Below are 22,193 nucleotides of genomic sequence, written 5' to 3' on the forward strand. Positions count from 1 at the left end.
TTCACAACTCCAAGATCAAGCCTGGATTAGTCTAAACCAATTGTGTGGCCCATCCTCTTGATTACAATTTTAAATTCAGGGATTAGCACATGACCTGTATCAATTCTGGGAATTCACTGTAGACGTAGGCTTTCTTTTTCCTCCTGGATTCCAACCTAGAAGCAAGTAGCACTGAGGTCACTGACAGTATCTTGAGGCCATGAGAGGGGATACTGCCAAGAAGGAACTGTACGCTGAAGATGGAGAGCTGAGAAATGCAGAAAAAGAAACTAGACTAAGCTTCTCCCGATGCTAGCCCTCTCTCTGGACCTTTTAGTTATATGATCTGTTCATTCATTTTACCATCTAAGTCCATTTGAGTTGATTTTTCTTTTACTCCCAACCAACCAAACACCAGGTAAAAGTTTTAAAAATATATAAAGAAAATCAGTTTTCATTTTTATATAGTAGTTTATTTTTATCTCTATTATTTGCCTTCAAGACTGAGTCACAGAAGGCCAAACCTAAATAGGTTCGATGGTTGTCTGGGGACATTGCCTACGTCTGCAAATCCCACAGGCCAAACCCCAGGAGCTTTTGCAATGCGTACTACCGTTTCAGCACTATCAAAAGATCTGCCCACATTTGATGAAACATTTTTATGTCGTGGCAGCTATAAAAAGTAACTTTCAGGAGCTTGAGTGGGGAAAGCCTAGTTATCTTGCCGTAAGAGGAGGCAGCTATAATACTGTTATGGTACAATCTGGATTCCAGAGAGAAAATTAGTCAAGACTCTTAAGGGAGAGATTATCTCTAAACCATAAAATAAAAAAAACAAAATGAGAGTGTGTCCACAGACTACTTGCATAAAAAAAGGAAGTGGCCTAAAGGCATTTGCACCACTCAGGAAATATGTGAAACACCCATGTTTATGCAAAGATTCCAAAAGAATGTATATGTGGGGCAAATGGGCCTGGAGATTGGGCATCTGGTGCCTCCCTGATACCAGGCAGAACCACAGCTCCTCAGTATTGTCAAATGTTGTCCAGCTCAAGAGTCCACAGCGTTCAGGGTTGGGAGGAATGAAGAGGTAATAGTGTTGCTCTAGAAATACTGTTGAGGGAGAGGTCAAACCTCAGAAGAGGTGTTATAGACAGCTGTCAATAAACACTGGTTACAATCATCGTCATGGTAACATTCTCCTAAGCCCGAGCTCCCTACCATGAATAAAAATATTTGCGGGAGGGGAAGGGCAGAGGGCACATTTTTCCCAACATTCATCCATTCATTCATCTGAGGGCCTTCTGTGTATAAAGCACTATGTCACTGAGCTAGGACTACAGATGTGAATGAACACAATCCCTTTGCATTATAGCTGTAAGGCAGGAATGAGCAGACAATAAACTTATAATTGATGACACAATTTAAGCAAGTGATAAGTGCTATGAAGAAAACAGTGAATAATAGAATAGGAGCGCCTGGCCTGCCAAGACTCCCTTAGGAAGCCTGTTTGTTTGATTTTCCAGGTTAATGCAACCTCAAGATTATCCTATCTGATGAGACCGCTGAGGCACCTGTCCCCCGGGGGATGCCCAAAAGAGTCCTTCAGGACATATGCCAAGCACTGTGCTGAGCACTGTACATACATCACCTCAGATAATCTTCAAAAAGTCCAGTGAGCTGTTAATATTTCAATGCCATTTTGCAGAGGAGAAAATTGAGGCATAGAGCAGTTGCAAGGGTCGCCCATAAAAGCTATGTTTCATAGTCATGTGTTCTCCCAAATGGTACATGTTTTCTGGAAAATACTCAGAAAGAGTTTCTAGACTTCCTCTTTATTAATGAAGACCCTTTATAGAACATTCCTTGCCTGATGAAGAAAAGAACTTCTCTAAACTAAAGTACAGTGAAGGGTGCACATTAATTCAATCAGCTAAAGCAGTCACTTTCAGTCCTTTCAATCTAGGGAGATCATCTCAGGACTTGTCTAGGGACAAGTCATTTTCCATCTAGACCTCAGAAACACAGACTGTGGCTAGGCAAGTTTTTAGGCCTGAGTTTTCTCCCAAAGCAAATTATACATCTTGTTTTCTTTTCACCCTCAGGCCTAGGTATAGTGTATGGCATCTGAAAGACTGTTCTAGAGCTAGTAAAAACTTACAAATAGTAATTTATCCAAAAAGAACTAATTTGGATCAATTACCAGGGGAACAAATTAAATTTCCCTCTGAGATTAATTTAATCACCCTAATATTTGTTTCTCCAGGGTGTTTAGATGAATACAACCTATAAAGACTTTTAAAGAGTTCTAGATGAAATGTTACCTTTTCTTTTGTGATATCTAAAAATACTCTTAAAATTAAACAGAGACCTACTGTATGCCTTCTCCAGAGAGATGAAGTAAAACAAAATGCATACAAAATAGGAAAAAAATAAATAAAAAGTTGTATTTCAGGAAGACTTTTATAAAGCATCCTTAATGATCTGTTTGCCAAAGCTCTTCTGTGCCTTCTCCTGGTAGACCAGTCATCCACTGGGTAGCAGGCCCTTAGCTGTGACCCATTGGCCTATCTTATTCTAGGGTTTTAGAGACCTTGGATGACCAGAGTGGACATTTCTTTGAGTTGATTTGGGGCCAGCTTGTTCAGGACGTTTCCTGAACTATAACAGTGTCTTTGGACAACTTAGTACTATGATTTGCTTTGTTTATTAAGACTAAAAATTAGACCATATTCTTGCTGCTGTGCAGTCTGGGAACTAAGCCAAATTTCAGGCAGGACCTCAGTGTTTATGACACTAACTAACAAAGGCACAATGGAAAAGTCCAGTTAACAAGGAAAGATGCCCATAAAGAATTTCCCAAAGGGCCAAGGGGTTACAACAACACACTACAAATAGCTTAATCTTTCCTAGGACTCTACCTCTTAAACTAGGGTTCTACACAAACAATGCCAACTCCAGGGTAACTATGAAATTTTCTGCTGAACCCCTGGAGATCAGATGGGAAGCACATGCAACTCTCAGCCCCCACCCTCTCCCGGGTGCTAGGGCAACTGGGACCCCTGGCCAACTTGTCGAGTTGTCCTCCTAAAACATTCCTAGCCTTTCCTGGTCTCCAGCCTCTTCTTATCTAGGGTTGAATGATAAATCTAAATCTAGACAAACTCATACCACCTGACTTCGTGTTTGTTGAGCTGACACAGAGATTCAAGAAGAAGCTCATGTGAGAGCTGAGTAGAGCGAGGCTGCCATGATGTGAACAAAGAAAATGTATAGTGGTTTCAAATGTGAGTCTCCAATCAAAACTCACTAGGAGAGATGTTCTAAGTTGCTGATCTGATTAGCAACTGAGCTGCTTCTCATGAGAGTGATTCTAAGTACCAGACTCCAGGGCAGATTTCAGTGGGTATTTATTTAAGTTAATGATTCAACCAAGTATCACTGGGGAGGTCAACTATGAATAACAGTGAGTGTACAAAGCTGCTTTGGAACCAAGCAGACCGGATTCTTTCCCGTTTCTTGAATAAATAAATGAATGAAAAAATGAATAAATGAATGAGGGACTGCTGGCTACAGCACCTGCACCTTCTCCACCATCTCACTTCCTTTATATTCCGCTTCCCTAGTGCATTCCTCTTCCACATTCCTCCTCCTGATTCACATCATCAGGAGTAAGGATTCAAAAATGATGTTCATCCAGATCCCTATGCAAGTGTGGTGATTTGGGGAAGGAAGAAGCCAGAGAGGTTGGCAGGATGGGCAGAACAGAATCAGGAGGCATTTCTTCAGAATAGAAGACTATGCTCTGTATCGTTCCCACTTAGGGTTACCAGCAGCGCTATAAATAGTACAGGGATTAGAATTGGGTGGGGGAAACGAAACCTAGGGATCTGATTATGCCTGTGGCCAGAGGCCTTTTTGAGAAACTGGTTATCCCTGACTAGCTATTGTTTATATTTATAACAACAAAAGATTACAAATTCATTGTAGATATATTCTCCTCCCACAAGTCCTTTCCAGGGAGATGAGTTGTCTATATTCTCAGTATGGAAAGTGACACCCAGAAAGTCTGAAAGCACTAGCGTAGACCAAGCCGGAGTCATGACACATGGCACCACCCTGGGTTTCTAGGAAATGTTATGGTTCTCAACCTGAAAAAATGTCCCCACAAGACTGTGAGTTTCTTGAAGGCAGATACCAATGAGTCTTATTCACCTCTAGATACCTCACCCCTGTGGTCAGGCATTTGGCAATTCCTCAATAATTATTGTTCTTAATAATTTAATTTGTAATAATACATTTAATTGTTAATAATAATTGTGGTTGTTATAAATAAATGTATAAATAAATGAACGAATAAAAACAGACTATAGCAATGATTCAGGGAAATCCTCTACCAAAAAATTTACACATCTATTATATGCCTGGCAATGTGCTAGGTGTGGCATAGGGAGAAAAGGAGGGATACAGAAGCATCACTTTCGGGACAACTCTTTATATCAAACACTGTCTCTGGCCACTGTTATCCATTATAATTTAAATATCCAAGGGAGGATAACACATTAATTTCTAGCACTTCAATGTGAGGAGGATTTCCTTGTGATGGGAAAGATCTTGGAAACAGGAAAGCACAAGGCAAGTAGGTAGACCTGGGGAGTAAGATAAGAGGAGGGGAAGAAAGAGCAGGAAAGCACTTCACTTACCATTGGCATGGAATTGAGAAATGGATTTATCACAGCCTATAGTGCTGATAGCATTCTACAGCCTCTACACCTCAAATTCAAACTGAATTTTACGTTTATGTTTAAGACCTACAGTTTTCCTGAAAACACCATTGAAATATGCCAAGTTTCTGTTGCAAATGGCAACATAAAATACTTTTTTAATTAAATTTATTGGGGTGACATTGGTTAATAAATTTATATAGGTTTTACGTGTACAATTCAATAATATGTCATATGTATACTGTACCATGTGTTTACCAGCCAAAATTAAATCTCTTTCCGTCACCATACATTTGACCCCCTTATCCACTCTCCTTGCAAATCTTGTTTCAGGAAAGATTCAAGAACTTCTTGAAGATATTTCCTCAAAAAATCTAAGTCATATTTACTGTAAAGAAACAATAATCCAGTTAAGTACTTGAGTAAATGCCAATTATCCCTAGAGATAATTGAGTATGAGGAAAGAGTGAAGGCTTGGAGTTCCAAATCTGAAAGGTGACCCCATATTTTCCAACTAAGTGATCTTGGAAAAAAACCTCTTACCATCCAGTCCTCAGTTTCCCTGTCTGTAAACTATGTGTATAATAATATCTACCACGCAGACTTGTGAATATTGAGTTGGATGATGTATATAAAGCACTAACACTGTGCTTGATATAATTAAGTATTTTTTTTCCTCTTCGCCTCTTTGTATTTGCCAAAATCTTCAGGACACTTCTAACTAAAGAAACAGAGAATGGATCGAGTGCTTCCAAAACTCAAATGTTTCATTCACAAAAGTGTATATGAATCATTTGGGGGGTTTGTTCAAATGCAGAGTATGACTTAATAGTTTTGTAGTGGGGCCTGAGACTATGCAGTTCTAACAAACTCCAGGGGAGGCCAGTGATGCTGGCCCAAGACTTGTGGACCACACCTCAAGAAGCAAAGTGTTAAATAGCCTTTAAGAGTTTTGATAAGCACAAATTTCTGTAATATGAGAAAGGTTGCACACATTTTTTAAAGTCTATGTAAATAATTTAGTGAAATCAATACAAACCCAAAACGTTCCATTTCCATCTATAGATTATGAATCTCGAGTGATATTTGACTTCACCACTAGACCATGGAACTGAATCAATGTCACAGGTGAAACACTGAAATGCCTTACACCAGGACTTAGAGTGTAAACACAAAGTGTCCTTAAATCAGCTTAAGATATTTTTTCTAGATTTTTTCTCCTTCAATCCTTAGAAAAATACATTGGATGAAAAGAAATATACACATTTTCAACTTAAGCTCTGGCCAATAAAAAGACCACATCAAGCATTAAATTGAAAAACAAAGGACCATGGAAAAAAATTCAACAAGTATATAGAAGCAAGAGTGCTTAAGGTAGAGTAAGAAGAAGAAATGGAGGGGTAGAGAGGAGAAACCCTCTTTTTTTAATGATAAAATGCAAAATACTGATTATATACACAGGCTAATAAATCCTATATGGTTTCAAAACTTATTTATAATTTTTTGTTCATAAAACATGAAACCATTTTTTCACATTTTTTAAAGATATTTATTAGCAATATGAATGAATTTAAGAAACATTTATTTCTTGTTAGAAAATTGTCTTCCTTACCCAAATATAGTGAAAATGTTAATTATAAGTCTAACACCACTCATTCTCATATTTATATTACAAAGTCTTATACTGCATCTTATTTATGCATATAAAATAATCTCGAAATCCCAAGGGGATAGCAACTTTCTGAGAGGCGAAGACCTGACCTCGTGCTTTTCTAAGCTTCTAAAGCACTTAACAAAGTTATAAACACTTACTAATTACTCAATAAAAGGCTGATAAATCCAAATTGGAAAAAATAAAATAAAATAAAATAATACTTAGGGAACAGCAATTCCATTTATCAGAACAAAACATGAACTAATGTAATTGTTAGTAATTCACAATACAATACACACCTAGAGAAGTACTTTTGCCAAAGAAAGGTAGGCACTGGCATAAATATAGAGTTTTTACATTTTTGTAACACAATATCATCATGCAGTCTATTAACTTTCCCCTATCAGAAAGCAAGAGAAGAAAAAAAAGATCAAACATTCCTTTAGCTTATTTTCTCACCTAGAAAAGCCTGAACAATGCTTTTTCTGCAAAATATTGTGAGGTTCAGCCCATTTATGCTTCTAACCTCAAAAATGTCTTGCTAAAAACAATGGCGTTTTTGTGGCATTTGGCCTACAAGAGTGTTTAAAATATCGCAATAAGGGACTGAGTGGTTTGCAAGAACCATGAAACATGACTTGGGAAGAAATCTTCAAAGTTTAATTATTTATTTTATCCTTCTGCTTCAATATATAAATCATCTAAACTAGCTCTGTAATAGATTAATTTTTTAAAGGCTTTTGCTTATTAGGATAGAGAGCAAGATACTATAACATTTAAATAAAAATGGGTTGGTTGCAAGGAAGTTAATTATAGAAATTGGAAAGTACAGTAGTTAAATCAATAAGTTGTAAAGATTGATGGCTCAACGGCAATTGGAGGTAGCTAGTGATGAGGCACATGACTCTGTCTTTGACTATGTTGTACTCAATATTTTTATTAATGACTTACATCAGCGATTTTTAATCCTGATTGGTCATTAGAATCACCTGGAGAGCTTTTAAAAAATACCAGTGCCTGGACTCCACCCCCAGAGCTCCTGATTCAGTTGGCCCATGGGATCAGATATCAATGAAGATACAGAAGACATGCTCAGTAAGCTCACATGTGACACAATGATGAAAGGAATAATTTGATGACAGAAGAAGTGCCTGCTGTGTGCCAAGTTCTATGACAAGTAAGATACAGAGATAAATGTAACACAATCCTTGTCGCTAATAATGAAAATGAGATTAATAAGTGTCAACAATCACCAAAAAGCTAGTGCCACCTTAGGCTGCATTAATAATTCTTCTAATTCAAGCCGGTCAAATAACTTCCAAAATGTTTCATTCGACTTTGGAGCAACCTGCTTTAAGACATTATAGTAAAGCTGAAACTGAAATGAAAGAATTGGAGGAGATTGTCTCGAAGATTAGTCTATTCAGTGAACTCAAGTTTGATATTTGAAATACAAATTATCAAAAGAGTTGTCATGTGAAACAGGAGATATGTTGGCTCTACTTTGGCCTCAGAAAAAATGCTAAACTAATGAATAATAAGACAAGAGGAGATTGATGTGGCTCAATCAATGAAAAAAAAAATTGTTTAAAATCAGAACTATTCAAAGACAGAACAGACTATTTGGGAGGCAGGGAGTTCCCCTTCTCTAGCAGAATTTAAACACAGACTGTATAGGTAATCAGTGAGAATTCTGTAGAAAGAGAGAAGTGGATGGGTAAACTTTAAAGAATAATTCCACACTGAGATTCTATCATGAACTTACACTAACATAACAGTACCAGAGAAGTCAGTCAGTCAGGTTTTGTATAAAACAACTCTTCTTCCCAGTACTTTTGGACTATCGGTGCAGAATTATGACACCGTCTGCAACATATCTAGATTGCACCTGGACAGATACAGCTATAATGATGTGACCTTGACTCACAGCAAGATTGACAACCAAGGGGCATGCATGTAACTCAGAAAAATTAAGGATGCTAAAGATATCAAAACAACGGTATCAGCAGCCAAAGATTAAGATCACTGATCTACATATAAGAATCTTATTGGTGTCCTCTACTTAATTCCTCAAAGGACAGGTTTTCACTATTCGAGCCAGAACATTCTTACAAAGATGTACATATGTACATTCTTAAAACCACCACCTTACCTACCTACACACACACACACACACGCACACGCACACACTCATATACATATAGCCCCTAACCAACTTCTAGGATCATTTTTTAAAGTGTCTTCAAGTTTAAATTTAATATCTAAATAGCTTACTTTTATAAGAAACTGCATAGAAAGTCAGATACAAAATAAAACAGTAATCTTAACACTGGTTTTATAATAGTGGATGTGAATTTTAGATGACTATTTTTAATGCAAATGATTTGATTAATCTTTCAACTACAAAATGTAAACTATGATAGTTACTATCTTTTTTAATATTATTATTCACAGAACCAAAACTATTTGGGCCAGTAAAGAAAACTACAAAAGATTAAAAACCACTTTGAGACCGTTGGGGTTGGTGGTTTTTCTGTTAACCTCTCAACTGTTACTGAACTTGCCCAATTGATCCACATGGTTGATTTATGGATTGCTTTCATAACCATTTGCCAACAATAGAAACTGCACTTATAGTTCTCCTTTTATACATGAAGTGACTTTTCTTTCTGCTCCATCTTTTCAATTCTCAATCTTAGTTTAAATCTATTTCACTAAAGTTGGGCTATAGTAGAGCTTCAAAATTCTGACATCAAAATCAGCTCATTAACTCTTTTAAGTTCCTTTATATATTGCTTGGAAACTTTTCAATTTCATATCATTGCAATGAAGAAGGTAAAAGTAAAGTAAAGAAGCCAAATCTGTGTGCTTTACTTGAAATTCACAAAGCAGATGGAATGGAACTAGTTTCTGAGGATGCTGAAATTACTCAAGCCTAGAAGAGGTAAATAATAAATATTTCAGAGTTTTAGAGTTTAACTAGATTTTTTAACTACCTTAATGTCCCATTTTTGAGTATTAGGAATAGGAATTCAGAAACCGAAACAAAAGATTGAAACAGGTCAACGAAATTAAGGAAACAAAGAATTAGACAAATGCTTAGCCAAAGAATAACACTCTTTAAATAAATCAACTGTCAAAAAGATAAAATATTTATACTTTTAAACTCTTGAATCCAGAATGAAAATGATTTGAGAGAGGTCCAAAAGTTATCTTTTCTCTTACAAGTAAATTATTTAAAAAGTAGAAATAAAAACCTCTGTCATATAAAACATAGAATAATTTACACAGATATTAACAGCACGCAAAACAGATGGCATTTTCAATGTTTGCCACAAAGTCACTGTTACTATGGTAATGCCTCAATACAAAAGTGCAACAACCAACAACCACATAAACCCATTACAAATGCAAGTTACTGGCACTCTCTACAACTAATTCCAACTTGTCACACTCCTTGTCATCATCTGTACTCTTCGATTGGTACATAAATTGCTTTGGTTATCAGGTTTACTGGTGAGGATCTACAGCATGTTAGCAGGGCAGCTGTGTCTCTTGTGAAGAAAAGAAAGAGAAATCCAAATTTTTCCATCAAGCTGAGGATAATAGCAGGACTGGGATGTGTCTCGACATGTTGATACTCCAAGAGTCTCCCAAAAACAATATTTACTTTTACCTTTCCATGGACTTTATGTACTTGGATATCCAAAATGTGTGAGAAGAGTGATTCAAAAAAGCTTCATTTCAGTGAGCCTGAAAGCTTTTATACTATTTCTCTCTTTTTTATTGCCAATTCTTAATGAAGTGGGCTATACCCCACTCCCTTCTTTCTTGCATGTTTTGCTTTCCTGCCTTCTGATTTCCAAAGCCCAACTTAAAAAATAATAATAATTAACACTGTTTTCTTCAGGTTATCTAATTGCTTCCTTCTGATTTAAAGACGTTTTTCTTAGTTCTTAACCTCACAGCACCTAGCATTAGAAACGGTTACTCATTCCCTGTTTTCTGAGAGGCTCCTTTCCCCCAGGTTTTCCTCTCACTGTCTTCTCTTTGTCCTCCTCAGTCCTTGCTGCTCTCTGTTCCTTCCCTCCCAGTTTCTAGCTGTGAGTTTCCACCTCCATATCCCACAGTTCAATCAGCACTCCTTAATGAGTTCTATTTTTCTCCTACCTTTAAGAATCTTCTCCCAACTGTTATTCCTAATCCACAGTTCTAACCTCACCCCAGTTACATTCCATATTAACCTGGGTATTTCCATCTGGATATCTAACCTATTTAATTTGGAGGGCAATAAAATCCTTTTTCACTCTGTGAGTCCTCAGCTCCTGAGAACCTACTACCTCATATGCCAACTCTTTTTTTAAATAATCTGGATTCACCCACTTAAGCCATAATTTCCTATGACACATCCCTCACCCTCAGTTAGGTTCTAAACTACAGGACTTTGCTCATATCTTTCCTTCTTAACATTAGTGGTATAAATAAACAAACAAGGCTGGAATCATTTCCCATTACCTCTGACAACATTTCCTCACCTTCACTCACCTCGAGTTCTCATTTCCCTAACATAGGCCATATCACGCAATTAGAATGTAGCATTATCTTTTCATTATTACCTAATGTCAAGTTCTTCTCATCTCGAATAGATTGCATATGCTCCTTGAAGGTGGAAAGCATGCTCCTTAGGGCCCACCTAAAAACACCCCGCCTATCTCAGTTTCCTCATGTATTTTTATCCCCTTGAGTTTTATTTTCTTTTTTCACATTGTCTCAAAACCACTTTGGAAAATAAATAAGTCAACAGGCATACATATTGCTAGGCATAGAGTGGATACATTATAAATATTTCAAGTTTTTGAAATCCTTTTTCGTTCTATAAAAAAAAGAGACAATCGATCATTGAGTCACACACACACACACACACACACACACACAGAGGAATATAAAGTTTTACTGTTATGTCAGTCTGGCCTTGGAGAAACACAAATATGGTAGTATAATGTGGGCCTAAAGAGGTCCAGTCTAAGCTCACATACTCAGAATGATGAGGAATCATATTTTTCTACTCCATTCTTAACCACTTATTCTGAGTTAAGAGAAAAGAGAAGTGATTGGAGAAACATACAAAGTCTCACTTAAATAAATGGGAGGGGAATAGAAGGGGTTCGTGTTGAAGGGAGTCCTGGTGGCATTACTGTATCACTGACTGCTGAGTCAGCCACACTATCTCATTGACTGAACACCCTTTGGAAAACACAAATGGTCATTGTTCTACCAATCACAAAAATATGAGAGCAGCAACAGAGTCCAAGCAATAACCATAATATCAATAAGACATTTTAAGATTCTAGGAATAAATTAAGGTATTAGAATTTTTGGATGGAAGACTTTCTTAAATAAGCATGCAAAACTATTTGATTAAATTTTCACCAACTTATATAACCCTTTGCATTTCCTGAATAGGATCAATAATTAAGCCCAGGGGAGAAAGAATAAACCTTTAGTAACTTCCTATCTACTTTAGTACATGAAAGACATTCAGATAAAAGTTATTAAGTATTTAGCTTTATTAAAGTTTCTGAGTTTGAGGCAGGATAACTTTCTCATCATTCAGATGAATTCATCTCTCTCCTCAAATTCTGTTAAAGTTTAAGAAATATAAAATGTAGCATAAGGAATATAGTCAGTAATATTGTAGTAACTATGTATGATTCAGATGGGTACTAGATTTATCTGGGTGATCCCTTTGTAAATTGTATAAATGTCTAATCGCCATATTGTACAACTGAAATTAATATAATTTTTTTGTAATTGAATGAGGAAAAAGTGTGCCTGTGCCTATGCGAGAGAACAAGAACTCGTGGAAACCAAGGGTTTCTAACACCATTTCTTTATTTTTAAACAAAGTCAGAAAACAGCTATAATTAATCTAATACTTTTTCTGGCCTTTTTTCACATCAACACATTTTAATACAACTACAACTGTTTTCACTACTACTATTCACTTTGAACTCCTTTTAATGGGGATAATAAGTCTGACTATTTGGCTTGCTTTCACAATTTTTTAACATTTTTAACATTAACATATTTTAATACAACACTGTTTTCATTACTTCCATTATTCATTCCTATTATTAACCAAGAAAACTTTGAACTCCTTTCTAATGAGAATAATAATTCTAGCACTTGGCTTGCTCTCCCTGCACTCTCCAATCCCACTTTGTTTTATAGTATCTTGGCAGTCTGAAATCCCTCTTGTAATTTTATGTTTTCCACCTTCCAATTTTCACAATATCATGTTTAATTTACCAATTAATTTCATTTAGAATTATTAACCTTGTCTTTTGTTTATGTTCTAAACCTTTTATCTCTTAAAAGGACTTTTGATCATTTTTTAAGCCTGTACTATGTCCCTATAATGTGCTTTGAAGCTTTAGGCTTTGTTGATAAATTAAGCTTCTCTAGGTATTAAAATATCTTCTTCAGCCTTCAAAGAGAAAAGTTTGCTTGGCCAAGCTTAGTGCTTGTAGAAATAACACCATTTATCTGGAGCTTTGTGTAAATTTTTCTTCCAAGTTCTCATCTATAAATGCTAAGGTAAGATTTAAGATCATTCTTAGTCTCACATTCATAAAACTTTATATCTTCTTTATCTGCCTTTGTCTCCAAAGTATAAAAACTCTGCCAGTAGGTATGTAAGGAAAGGGGAAGAGATTTGGGAGACTTTTTGTTTGGTTTTGTTGCTGTCACTTGTTTGTTTTGCAAGATTGGTCAAAAGAACAGCATGGTATCATGGAAAAAAACAGGCTTTGGAATCTGGCCAATCTGAATTAAAATTTCAGCTTTGTCACCTCATAGCTGTGTGACCCCAGACTAGTTACTAAATGAAGCCCCACTTCATCTCTCTGTTTTGTGGAAGATTAGCAATATGTGAAAAGTACCTGGTATAAAGCTGAACTCACAGCTCTAAGAATGGGAGCCATTATCTAGCTGCACGACCTTGAGTAAGTCACTTGAGATCTCACTGTTTTCATACATAGAGGTGGGGTAACAAAAGTACTCTCTTCATAGAGTTGTGAGATTAAATAAACTTAATATAGCAAAATGCTTAGAACTATGCCTTTTATTTGGTAAGCACTCTACATGTATTAGCTATTATTATTATCATCACTAACATTATTGTTATTATCACTGTTAACCATGTATCTGTCAAAATCCATGCCAAGAGAATCAGGAAAATTTCCTGAATTCATCAAATGCTTTGCACAGAGTGGAAAATTAATAAGAATCTCATTGAATTATTATCATTTCCATATCGCTTATTTGATGGGGCTGGGTGAGGGTCTCTACTACTATAATCATTTACAGTATTAGACTGCTTGTTTTAGGTGTATTTGTTTCTCTACTATTGCATCATCTGTATAATTTATCAGCAATTCCCACATCTTCAGTATCACAGATTTGCTAATTTTTGGCATATTACCTGCTCATAAAAGGTTTACAACCTTAGCCAATTTCTCAGTATTTTTCTAATATTATTATCATTAATATCTTACTTTAGTCAGTACCCTATAAGGAATCTAAAACTTATTATGAGTATTTGCCCACAGCCACATTACATTTAAGAGAAAACTCTATATAAAGTGTTTAGCAGAACCTGGTATAGTAAGAACCTAATATATATTAGTAAGTCTTACTACTACCAAATATTTTATATAAATTATAATTTCATATGAGTTTAATCCTTTAGTAAATAATCCTAGAAGGAAAATTCCCTCATTTCACAAATGAAATAACTGATGTTCAGAGAAGCAAATAAGTCAAGGTCAGAAGTTAGCAAATGAAAGAGAGAGAAGGGATTCAAACTATGGTTTATCTTATCCTAAAACAATTTCCACTATATTTGAGGGGACTTCACCATTTCTCCTTTTATCTTTTTCATAATCAGTTTCAGTTGATTCTCCTTGCCTTTTAAGCTTTTTAGTGGGAATATTACTTCTTCGATTACTATAACCATTCTCCTTGAGATCTGTTAGAGTCTCTTCTAATCCATTTTCAGTTGGGGTAATATCCTTTAAAGCTAAACTAAAAGCCCCTCATTTTGCCTTTCTTAAAAACATAGTTCATATAAGAAGTGGTCTAAAAGCCTTAAAATCAGATAGATATAGTTTCAATCCCATCTCTATGTAGACTAGCTCCTAGGGTCACCGTGTGTTATTCTACTTCAATCCTTATAATAACTCAACAAAATAAGTACTTTTATTATCTTAAATTTGTAACTAAAGAGATCAAGGCTGAGAGAGGCCCCACAGCTCACTGTTGGGAGTTCCCAAATCTAGACACCACCAGCTGAGTCTAGTGGGGACCCATGCTTACTCTAGGAAGACCTGGCTTATCTCCTCTGAGCCACAGTAGCAGTCATCAGACCTGGAATACATGTACCTTCTCTGCTCTACAGCTCCCTTTTCTCAATTCTTGTTGTCAATTTTGGTTTTGCCAGCCCAAAATGGGTTTTATTTTTCCTCGGTATGTTTTAACTCAGAGACTGAGCTGCCTGGTTTGATCTGCTGCAGCTGCGAAATACTGTTCTACTGTCTTGTTGTTAGGAAACCCAACAGAAAACACAGCCACAGCTGCTTGTCTGTGTGCTTGTGTTCAGTATCATCCAAGCTCAAGAGAAAATCATCTCTGTATCATTAGCATGTTTTTACTTTAGAAAAAAAGAGAAAGATCTGAAGCAATCATGGCAAATTATTAACATCTATTCAATCCAGGTGGTGGGCATACAGGTGTCATATTATTTCCTATACTTTTCTGTAAGTTTTAAATATTCAAAAATTAAGTAAAAATAACTATAAATATAGAAAACTGTATCATCTTACAAAATGCAAATAAAACATGGCTTTTCTTAGAGTTACTACTCACAGAATGAAAACACTTGGTGTATGTTGGAAAACAAGAAAATGCAGCCAAGAACTTAAATATATAATTACCCCATAGCAGATTACTTATTACTGTTCATTCTTCAAGGTCTTAGAATACACACATATCTATATCTCTGACTTAGGGTCTGATGGTCAAGGCTTTCAAGGGTCATCTTCTATAGTTAAGGGACTGGCTGTAGAATGGATAGAAAGGTCTGGGGGCAATTCTGGTGATGACCAGAAGGATTAAAAGACTAGATGTCAGGAAGTCACATGGAATATTATTAACCACATAAATATTTCTTATGTAAATGAATAAAATACCCATTAAAAAAAAAACTAGTTTAGTATAAGATCGAAGTGCTCACATTTTAACTAATCATTCTTGCTACTCACTTGGTAAATACAATCATTTAGGACCTGGGAACTTTCTCCTACATCTACTTTCAGCACGAGTTGCTTAGAGAAAATCCCCCAAATATTATTCATCACTTATTAGCCACTACCACCACTTCTATCAGCAAGTACTACCATAGGGACCCATTTTCATATTATTCCAGTGCCCAAAGAGGCACCAAAGTGAACTAAGCATGAATTCTGGAAAAGAAGATATTGTATCTTCTTCCCATACCAATAAGAATTACCAACCACTCTTAGAGCAGAATAGAAAAAAGTGTATAAACAGTGCTAAAATGTGTATTTATAGGAACATATGGCACCTTGCTATAAAAATGAGCCAACAAAGGAAGTTTTTAGTGAAGGCATGTGTTCTGCTGTCCTTAAGGTAAGACCCACCCCGGTACATATGTGTTCTGCGTGTTTTACTCACTGCGTACTGGAACTTTTCATTATATTCACGGTCATTAGCTTTCACAATCCGTTCCAATTCTAAAGAGAAGAAGAAATCAGGTATGAAATTAATTTTCAACCCAAAGAAATATATAACTCACTAAACTGACATCACTTAGGTTACTTTGATTGTCGTCAAGGTTGCAAGAATTCTTTCCTTTGAAATTTGAAGGGCATTGGTTTTTTTCCAGCTTAAATGTTGGAACATGTATTGGAAAGTCCCAAAATGGAAAGCTGAAATGTTTCTCATTGTCTTTCTGATGCCAGCCATAAAGCAAAACATTATGTGTCTCCAATTTCTACATCTCCCCAGCTCCACAACAATCCTTTCTCTTAAGTTCAAGTTGTTCCTAAAGAAAAAGGAGCTGCTGAGAGCCAAATACCACCCTAGAAAAAAGCTTTGTTTGTTTGCTTGCTTGTTTTGGCTGCAAAGTCACAAAACATAACATAGCCAAACAAAACCATACTGAAGTGGCCAGTGACGTCACTGACCTTATGGCCATGGAACCAAAAGTGATATTTCTAAACATCTAAACAACCCAGGTTTATTGAGAGTAACTCCCCATCATCTGGAGACTGAGACCTGCCCTTAGTTGGAAGTGGCCAAAAAATAAAATCTCTTCTGAAAACAAATGCAGAGTTCCAGCTCAAGATGGCAACATAGGAAGTTGGTGGACTCACCTTCTCCCATGAACACTCAGAATCCATAGATATATATGGAGAAATTTCCTCTGAAAAAATAAAAATCCTAAAAACTGGCTAAATGACTCCTTCACATTATGCAGACCAGAGGGAAATCACATCTAAGCAGGCAGGAGAGGCTGAGATACAATCTCACCATACACCCCACCCCAGGCATGCCAACCCACACTTGGAAGGGAACTCAAAACTAGAATTTCTCCTTCAAGAGCAAAGGGTTCATATCCCACACCAGCGCCCCAACTTTCAGGACCAGCACCTGAAAAACAAGCCTCCAAACGTCTCGCTCTGAAGACCAATGGAGCTCACACACACAAGACTGAAGAACTGTGGTGAATTGAGGACTGCATCTTAAAGAGCTCGTGCAGACTCACCCACCCCAGTACCCAGCACAGAAGCAGACCTTTGAAAGTACCCAGACTTTATGTAAAAACTACTCATTTGCTCATTTTAAAGCTTCGGCTTGAGGAGTAGGAGCCTGCTAGGATACTCTCCAGGATAAAGGCTAGCTGGCCCCATCTTCCTGCTCTCCCTCTGCCTTACTAATGCCAGCCATCCTTCCCCCACCTCCTCTTTTCCTTTCCTTCTTGTTCACTTTTTTTTTTCCAGTGGGTTCCATCTTCGTTCTCCTGCTCTGCTTTGTTCCTGCCAGTGAGCACTATCTTCATGCTCTCCTTCTGCCATACTCCAGAACACCAGTATCTCCCAGAGGGGAGCTTCTACACCTGTCTGGTGGCCCAGTGTTTGCAGCTACTGCCCATTGGGTACCCCTTGATCACTTGGCTCTGAAGGCCAGGGGAGCTTGTGTTCCTGGGTCCCACAGGACTATAACAATCAGAGATTCAGTTCTTGGCAAACTACCATCTTCAGAGCGCTGCACAGATGGCAGACTGAAACATACCCCCAGTCTTGCTAAGAAGAGCCCTATTTGCTTCTCCGTAGCTTTGGCCTGAGGGGCAGGCCTCTGGTTTGGCACACTTATAGGGGGCAATGGAGGGGCTCTCCGGGAATGAAGGCTAGTGAATACAATCTTTGCACTCTCCCTCTGATTCATTCCAGCTCACCAGTATCTTCCAGGAAGGATCTTATACCGTTTTCTGGTGCCCTGATTTTTGTGGCTGCTACCAGCAGACACCTCTCTATCACCAGAAAGCAAATTCAAACAACAGAACAAATAACAAAACAAAAGAATAACAAGCCCAGAGATTATGATAGTGTAGAAATTAAAGTCTATAGAAGGCAAGAAAAGATAATTCCCCAAAAACAGCAGTAGCACATATTTTTGTGATAAGGCTAGCAAGTTCAAGTTCTTGCTCCATGTTTACTGAATCCAGAGTTAACAAAAGGGTGATGGTGGAATAGTAAAAGCTATAGGAAGAAGGTCAGCCAGGTAACCACCAGATATCAATGTTGGATTCTCATGGTAAGTGACTTGACCATCTCAACTGGGAGTCCCTTAATCTTACAGTTCTCCACCTGTATAAGTGATATATGAGAAAAAGGTTAAGGACAGGAGTAATAGTCTGAGTTTAGAAAAGGTACATATAATCACAGAGATAAAGGAGACAGGATAGAACGTAACTTGGAGGCACACATTAGGGATGGGGGAAGGAAAACGAAGAGAAAAGCAAAAGTAAAGAGAGGTAGAAGTAGAAGGGAAATGAGAAAGATGAGGAAGATGAAAAGAGAATGAAGGAAGAAAGGAATCTGCCTTCACGCTCACCCCCTATATGCATCATGAATTGCAAGAACTGATAACTTTTTCCCAGAAGTCCAAAAGGAGTCTATATGTCTCTACAGCCCCTATGGCTCAACTTCCAAGTATGAAGTTCACCTCAGGACTACTCCTGAAAAATGACACCCTGTCTTTGGTTATAGTTGAGTTTCTACCATTTGTAGAGTTTGGCATCCAATTATATGTCTTCCTTCTTGCCCATCTAATGAAGTCAGTTCCCTGTGATTGTTCCTGTTTTCCAGTCTAGCTCACTTAATTGCTGATAAGAACAATGTTTGACTGATGTCTACAGCTAATGATACCTGACTGGGCTTGCTCCTATCGTGTATAACTCTGAAATCCAGAAGTTACCGGGAAGAAACCTCTCAACCAGTCATCTCCTGGAAGAAACAGTTCAAACTTTGGCTATTAAATTACCATCTCCTCTTTCCTGCTGATTCCCCCAGCAAAAATATCAAAGCTGAAAATGATATTTTGGAGGATGAGGGGACTTAAAAGCTTTAAAAGCTAGACGATTTGTTTATACATCTCTATCTTTACTCACGCATAATAAAACTGCCGACAGGAAAACAATGGATATTATTGAAGGGTAGGGGTGGGGGCCCTCTCTGCATGGCAGACGTTAATCTGGTCCACTGGCATCCTATATGTAATTCACATATTAAGTTTTTCTGTAAATCAAAAATTAGATATGCTAATTTATATATTGATTGGCTTTAGTTCAGATCATATACATTTAGATGATAATCATTTTTTAATTACACATTTATATGAAGTACATCCAAGTACAGAATTCTATAGTTCTGTATTAATTTTACTCACCCCAAACACCAAAATCTTAATTCCTGTCTAATGTCTCCATGTAACAGCTTTCTTCCTAAGGGCTGAGAATAGCCCTTTTGCAAAGTGGCCAAAAGAGTCATGTTAGGAAAATTTGGATCCCTTTCTGGATGTCCACATTGCTCTTGTCCCATAAGACCTTTCTTTTTAGAGTCAGGAGTCTTTACTTTGTTTCTAAATCTTTATTATTAAATCTTCATCATTGCTTCTGTACTTCTAGTAAGTATCGTCTTTCTGAATGGATAAATTCTATGGATAAATTCTGGCATGAGATTTTCTATCCCTTCATTAAGTCCTGAAAAATTCTAGCTTTGGTTCCAAATCCCTATAGTTTTCTGCCCTTAACCAGACAGTGCTAGGCCTGAATTGTCTCTGCAGGAATTGACTTTCTTTAACGTGCTATGACAATGTGTGTTACTTGGCAAGAACTCATATCCTTCAAGAAAAGGAAGCTAAAAACAAATCTCTCATAAACAACTCCCACTGAGAATTGCTCAGAGGTTCAAGAACGTAATGCTTTTTATTTCACAGGCATCATGGTTTCCCTCTAGATGTGAGAGTAATGAAAGGAAAGTACTCACCAAGGGATTTATGATTCACTGGTGTAAGCTCACTCTTGCATAACTGTTATCACCAAGTTTATCTGGTTCCCAAAAAGAGTAAAGTGATATACATGGATATATAATATGGTAAGCCAGCCTATATTTAAAGTAGAGTAAAAGAGATTTCAGTTCAAGATAGCAGACTGAGTATGTCTACCTCTCATCCCTGTCAAAAAATATGAAAGAATAGAAACAAAACAGTGCTGGAAAATAAGAGTGGGAATTAGCAGAGATTCATGAATTTTAAAGAAATTCTAGAAAATAAAATAGAAATCAGATGGGATTAAGATGACCAAAAAAAAGTAAGAATATTTTTAGCCAAAAAAAAAAAAAAAAAAAATTAGAAGAGTGGTTTTCCCAATGGAGCCCAGAGAAGTTCTGAATTCAGTCAATAAATACCAAGATTGAGAGTATGCTGTAGATAAGATGACAGTCTCAGTTTATACCTATTGTCTTGGCAAAATAATTAATAGGCTCTCCCTTCAGTCTCCAAAGCATCCCAGTTTGGTAGATAAATTAACTGATCACCTTAATTTGAGAACATCACTAGAATAATTAAATAATAATTGAGTCCATAGCCCTACCGTACCGCCCTTCCTTGTCCACTAAAGAGAGTAGGCAACATGCCTGGGGAAGAAACTAAGGGTGGGTATCAGGCCTAAGAGAGAAGCAGTTCTGAACCTGTACATCATCTATAGAAGACTCAAGCCCTGATAAAGCTTGTTTTATTGGGTCGACTGTGAGATTTGCCACCCTGACTGACTAACCCACAGTGCTATAGATGAAATATTGTATCCCCCCAAAATTCACATGGTGAAACTCAATCCCCAATTTGATGTGATGGTAGTTGCGGGCCTTTGGAAGGCAATTAAGTCCTGCCAGTGGAGCTCTCATGAATGGGATTAGTGTCCTTATAAAAGAGGCCACAGATTGCTCGCTGTCCCTTTCATTAAGTGAAGACACATCAAGAAGCATAGACATGGTTCATGTCAATGAACCATGGAAGCAGGCTCTCACCAGCTACCAAATCTGCTGATGACATGAGCATGGACTTCCCAGACTCCAGAACTGTGAGAAATACACTTACATTGTTTGTAGGTTAGCCAGTCTGTGGTATTCTGTTGTAGCAGTAGAATGGACCAAGAAAAACCTCTCTGTGAATAGGCAATATCACTAGCCCTCCTATTTAAAGGAGAGGTCTGGCAAGGTAAAAGACCTTTGCACCTGCACTAATCCATCTAGTCCTTGATCTGTAAATACAAACCAGCAACCATAAATCACTAGAATTCTGAGAAAAACCAATAGCATAATGGAGAAGGATCCAAGGAGAAGAGATAATGCTAAAAACAGGTGGAGAAAAGGGGTTGTTTTTCTTTTTAATTCTAATTAGTACCTTAAAGATATTCAAGGAGTCATGGTATCCATGAAACAAGAACAAGATGATGGAAACAAAGAAAACAGAACAAGACAAAGTTTCTGGAAATTAAAAATATTTAATGGACAAATTATATAGTGGAATAAAAATTAAATTGAAGAAATCTCTTAAAATATATATCAAAATGACCAAAAAGAGAGAGAGAGAGAGAGAGAGAGAGAGAGAGAGAGAGAGAGAGAGAGAGAGAGAGAGAAATGTGAAAAGAAAACAGGAGAAGGTAACATAAACAGTGGATGGGAAGAAATAGTCTAATAAATGGAAAAAAATTTCCCTGCACCAGAGTAAGACGTAACTCTTTAAGGTGAAAGGACCACCAGTGCCAATCAAGATGAGTGAAAACAATCCATAGATCTTCATAAAATTTTGAACTCCAAAAATGTCTCATCTGCAACAAACATGATAGAAGACATTAGAGTGATGCCTTCCAGTTTTAAGAAAAAATCTTTCTGAGCTTAGAAATCTATACCTAGCTAAATAATCAATCAAGTGTGAAGGAGTAATAAAAACCTTTTTAGACATGGCAGAGCATTTACACATAATACCATCTCCAAAATAACTACTCAAGAATGTATAACAGGAAAAGCAACAGTTTAAATTGTGAAAGTAAAGTGTTGTGGAAGAAAATATAGAAGCAAGAATAATGTTTACTAAACTAGAGTCAACAATGAAAATAAAAATGCTTGACATGATGGCCCACACACCTGTTCCAGGTGGGCTACAAATTCTACAGAAAAAAAGGAAGGCCTATCTAT

General features: G+C 37.0%; 1 protein-coding gene across 5 annotated transcripts in view; it reads right to left on the minus strand.

Moving 5' to 3' along the window:
• ATP8B4 (ATPase phospholipid transporting 8B4 (putative)) overlaps positions 1 to 22,193 on the minus strand; it is a 192,596-nt gene that overhangs the window by 151,430 nt on the left and 18,973 nt on the right. For 4 of the 5 annotated variants that reach the window (XM_016128585.2, XM_016128590.2, XM_016128584.2 and 1 more), the window contains one exon: positions 16,111 to 16,169. In XM_016128585.2, coding sequence (XP_015984071.2) covers positions 16,111 to 16,169 — 59 coding nt within the window. Of the gene's footprint in view, positions 1 to 16,110; positions 16,170 to 21,093; positions 21,481 to 22,193 lie in introns of those variants that run through there. The other variant, XM_016128588.2, reaches the window with a different exon arrangement.

The sequence above is a fragment of the Rousettus aegyptiacus genome, unplaced genomic scaffold (assembly GCF_014176215.1).
Source record: "Rousettus aegyptiacus isolate mRouAeg1 unplaced genomic scaffold, mRouAeg1.p scaffold_m13_p_3, whole genome shotgun sequence".
NCBI lineage: Eukaryota > Metazoa > Chordata > Mammalia > Chiroptera > Pteropodidae > Rousettus > Rousettus aegyptiacus.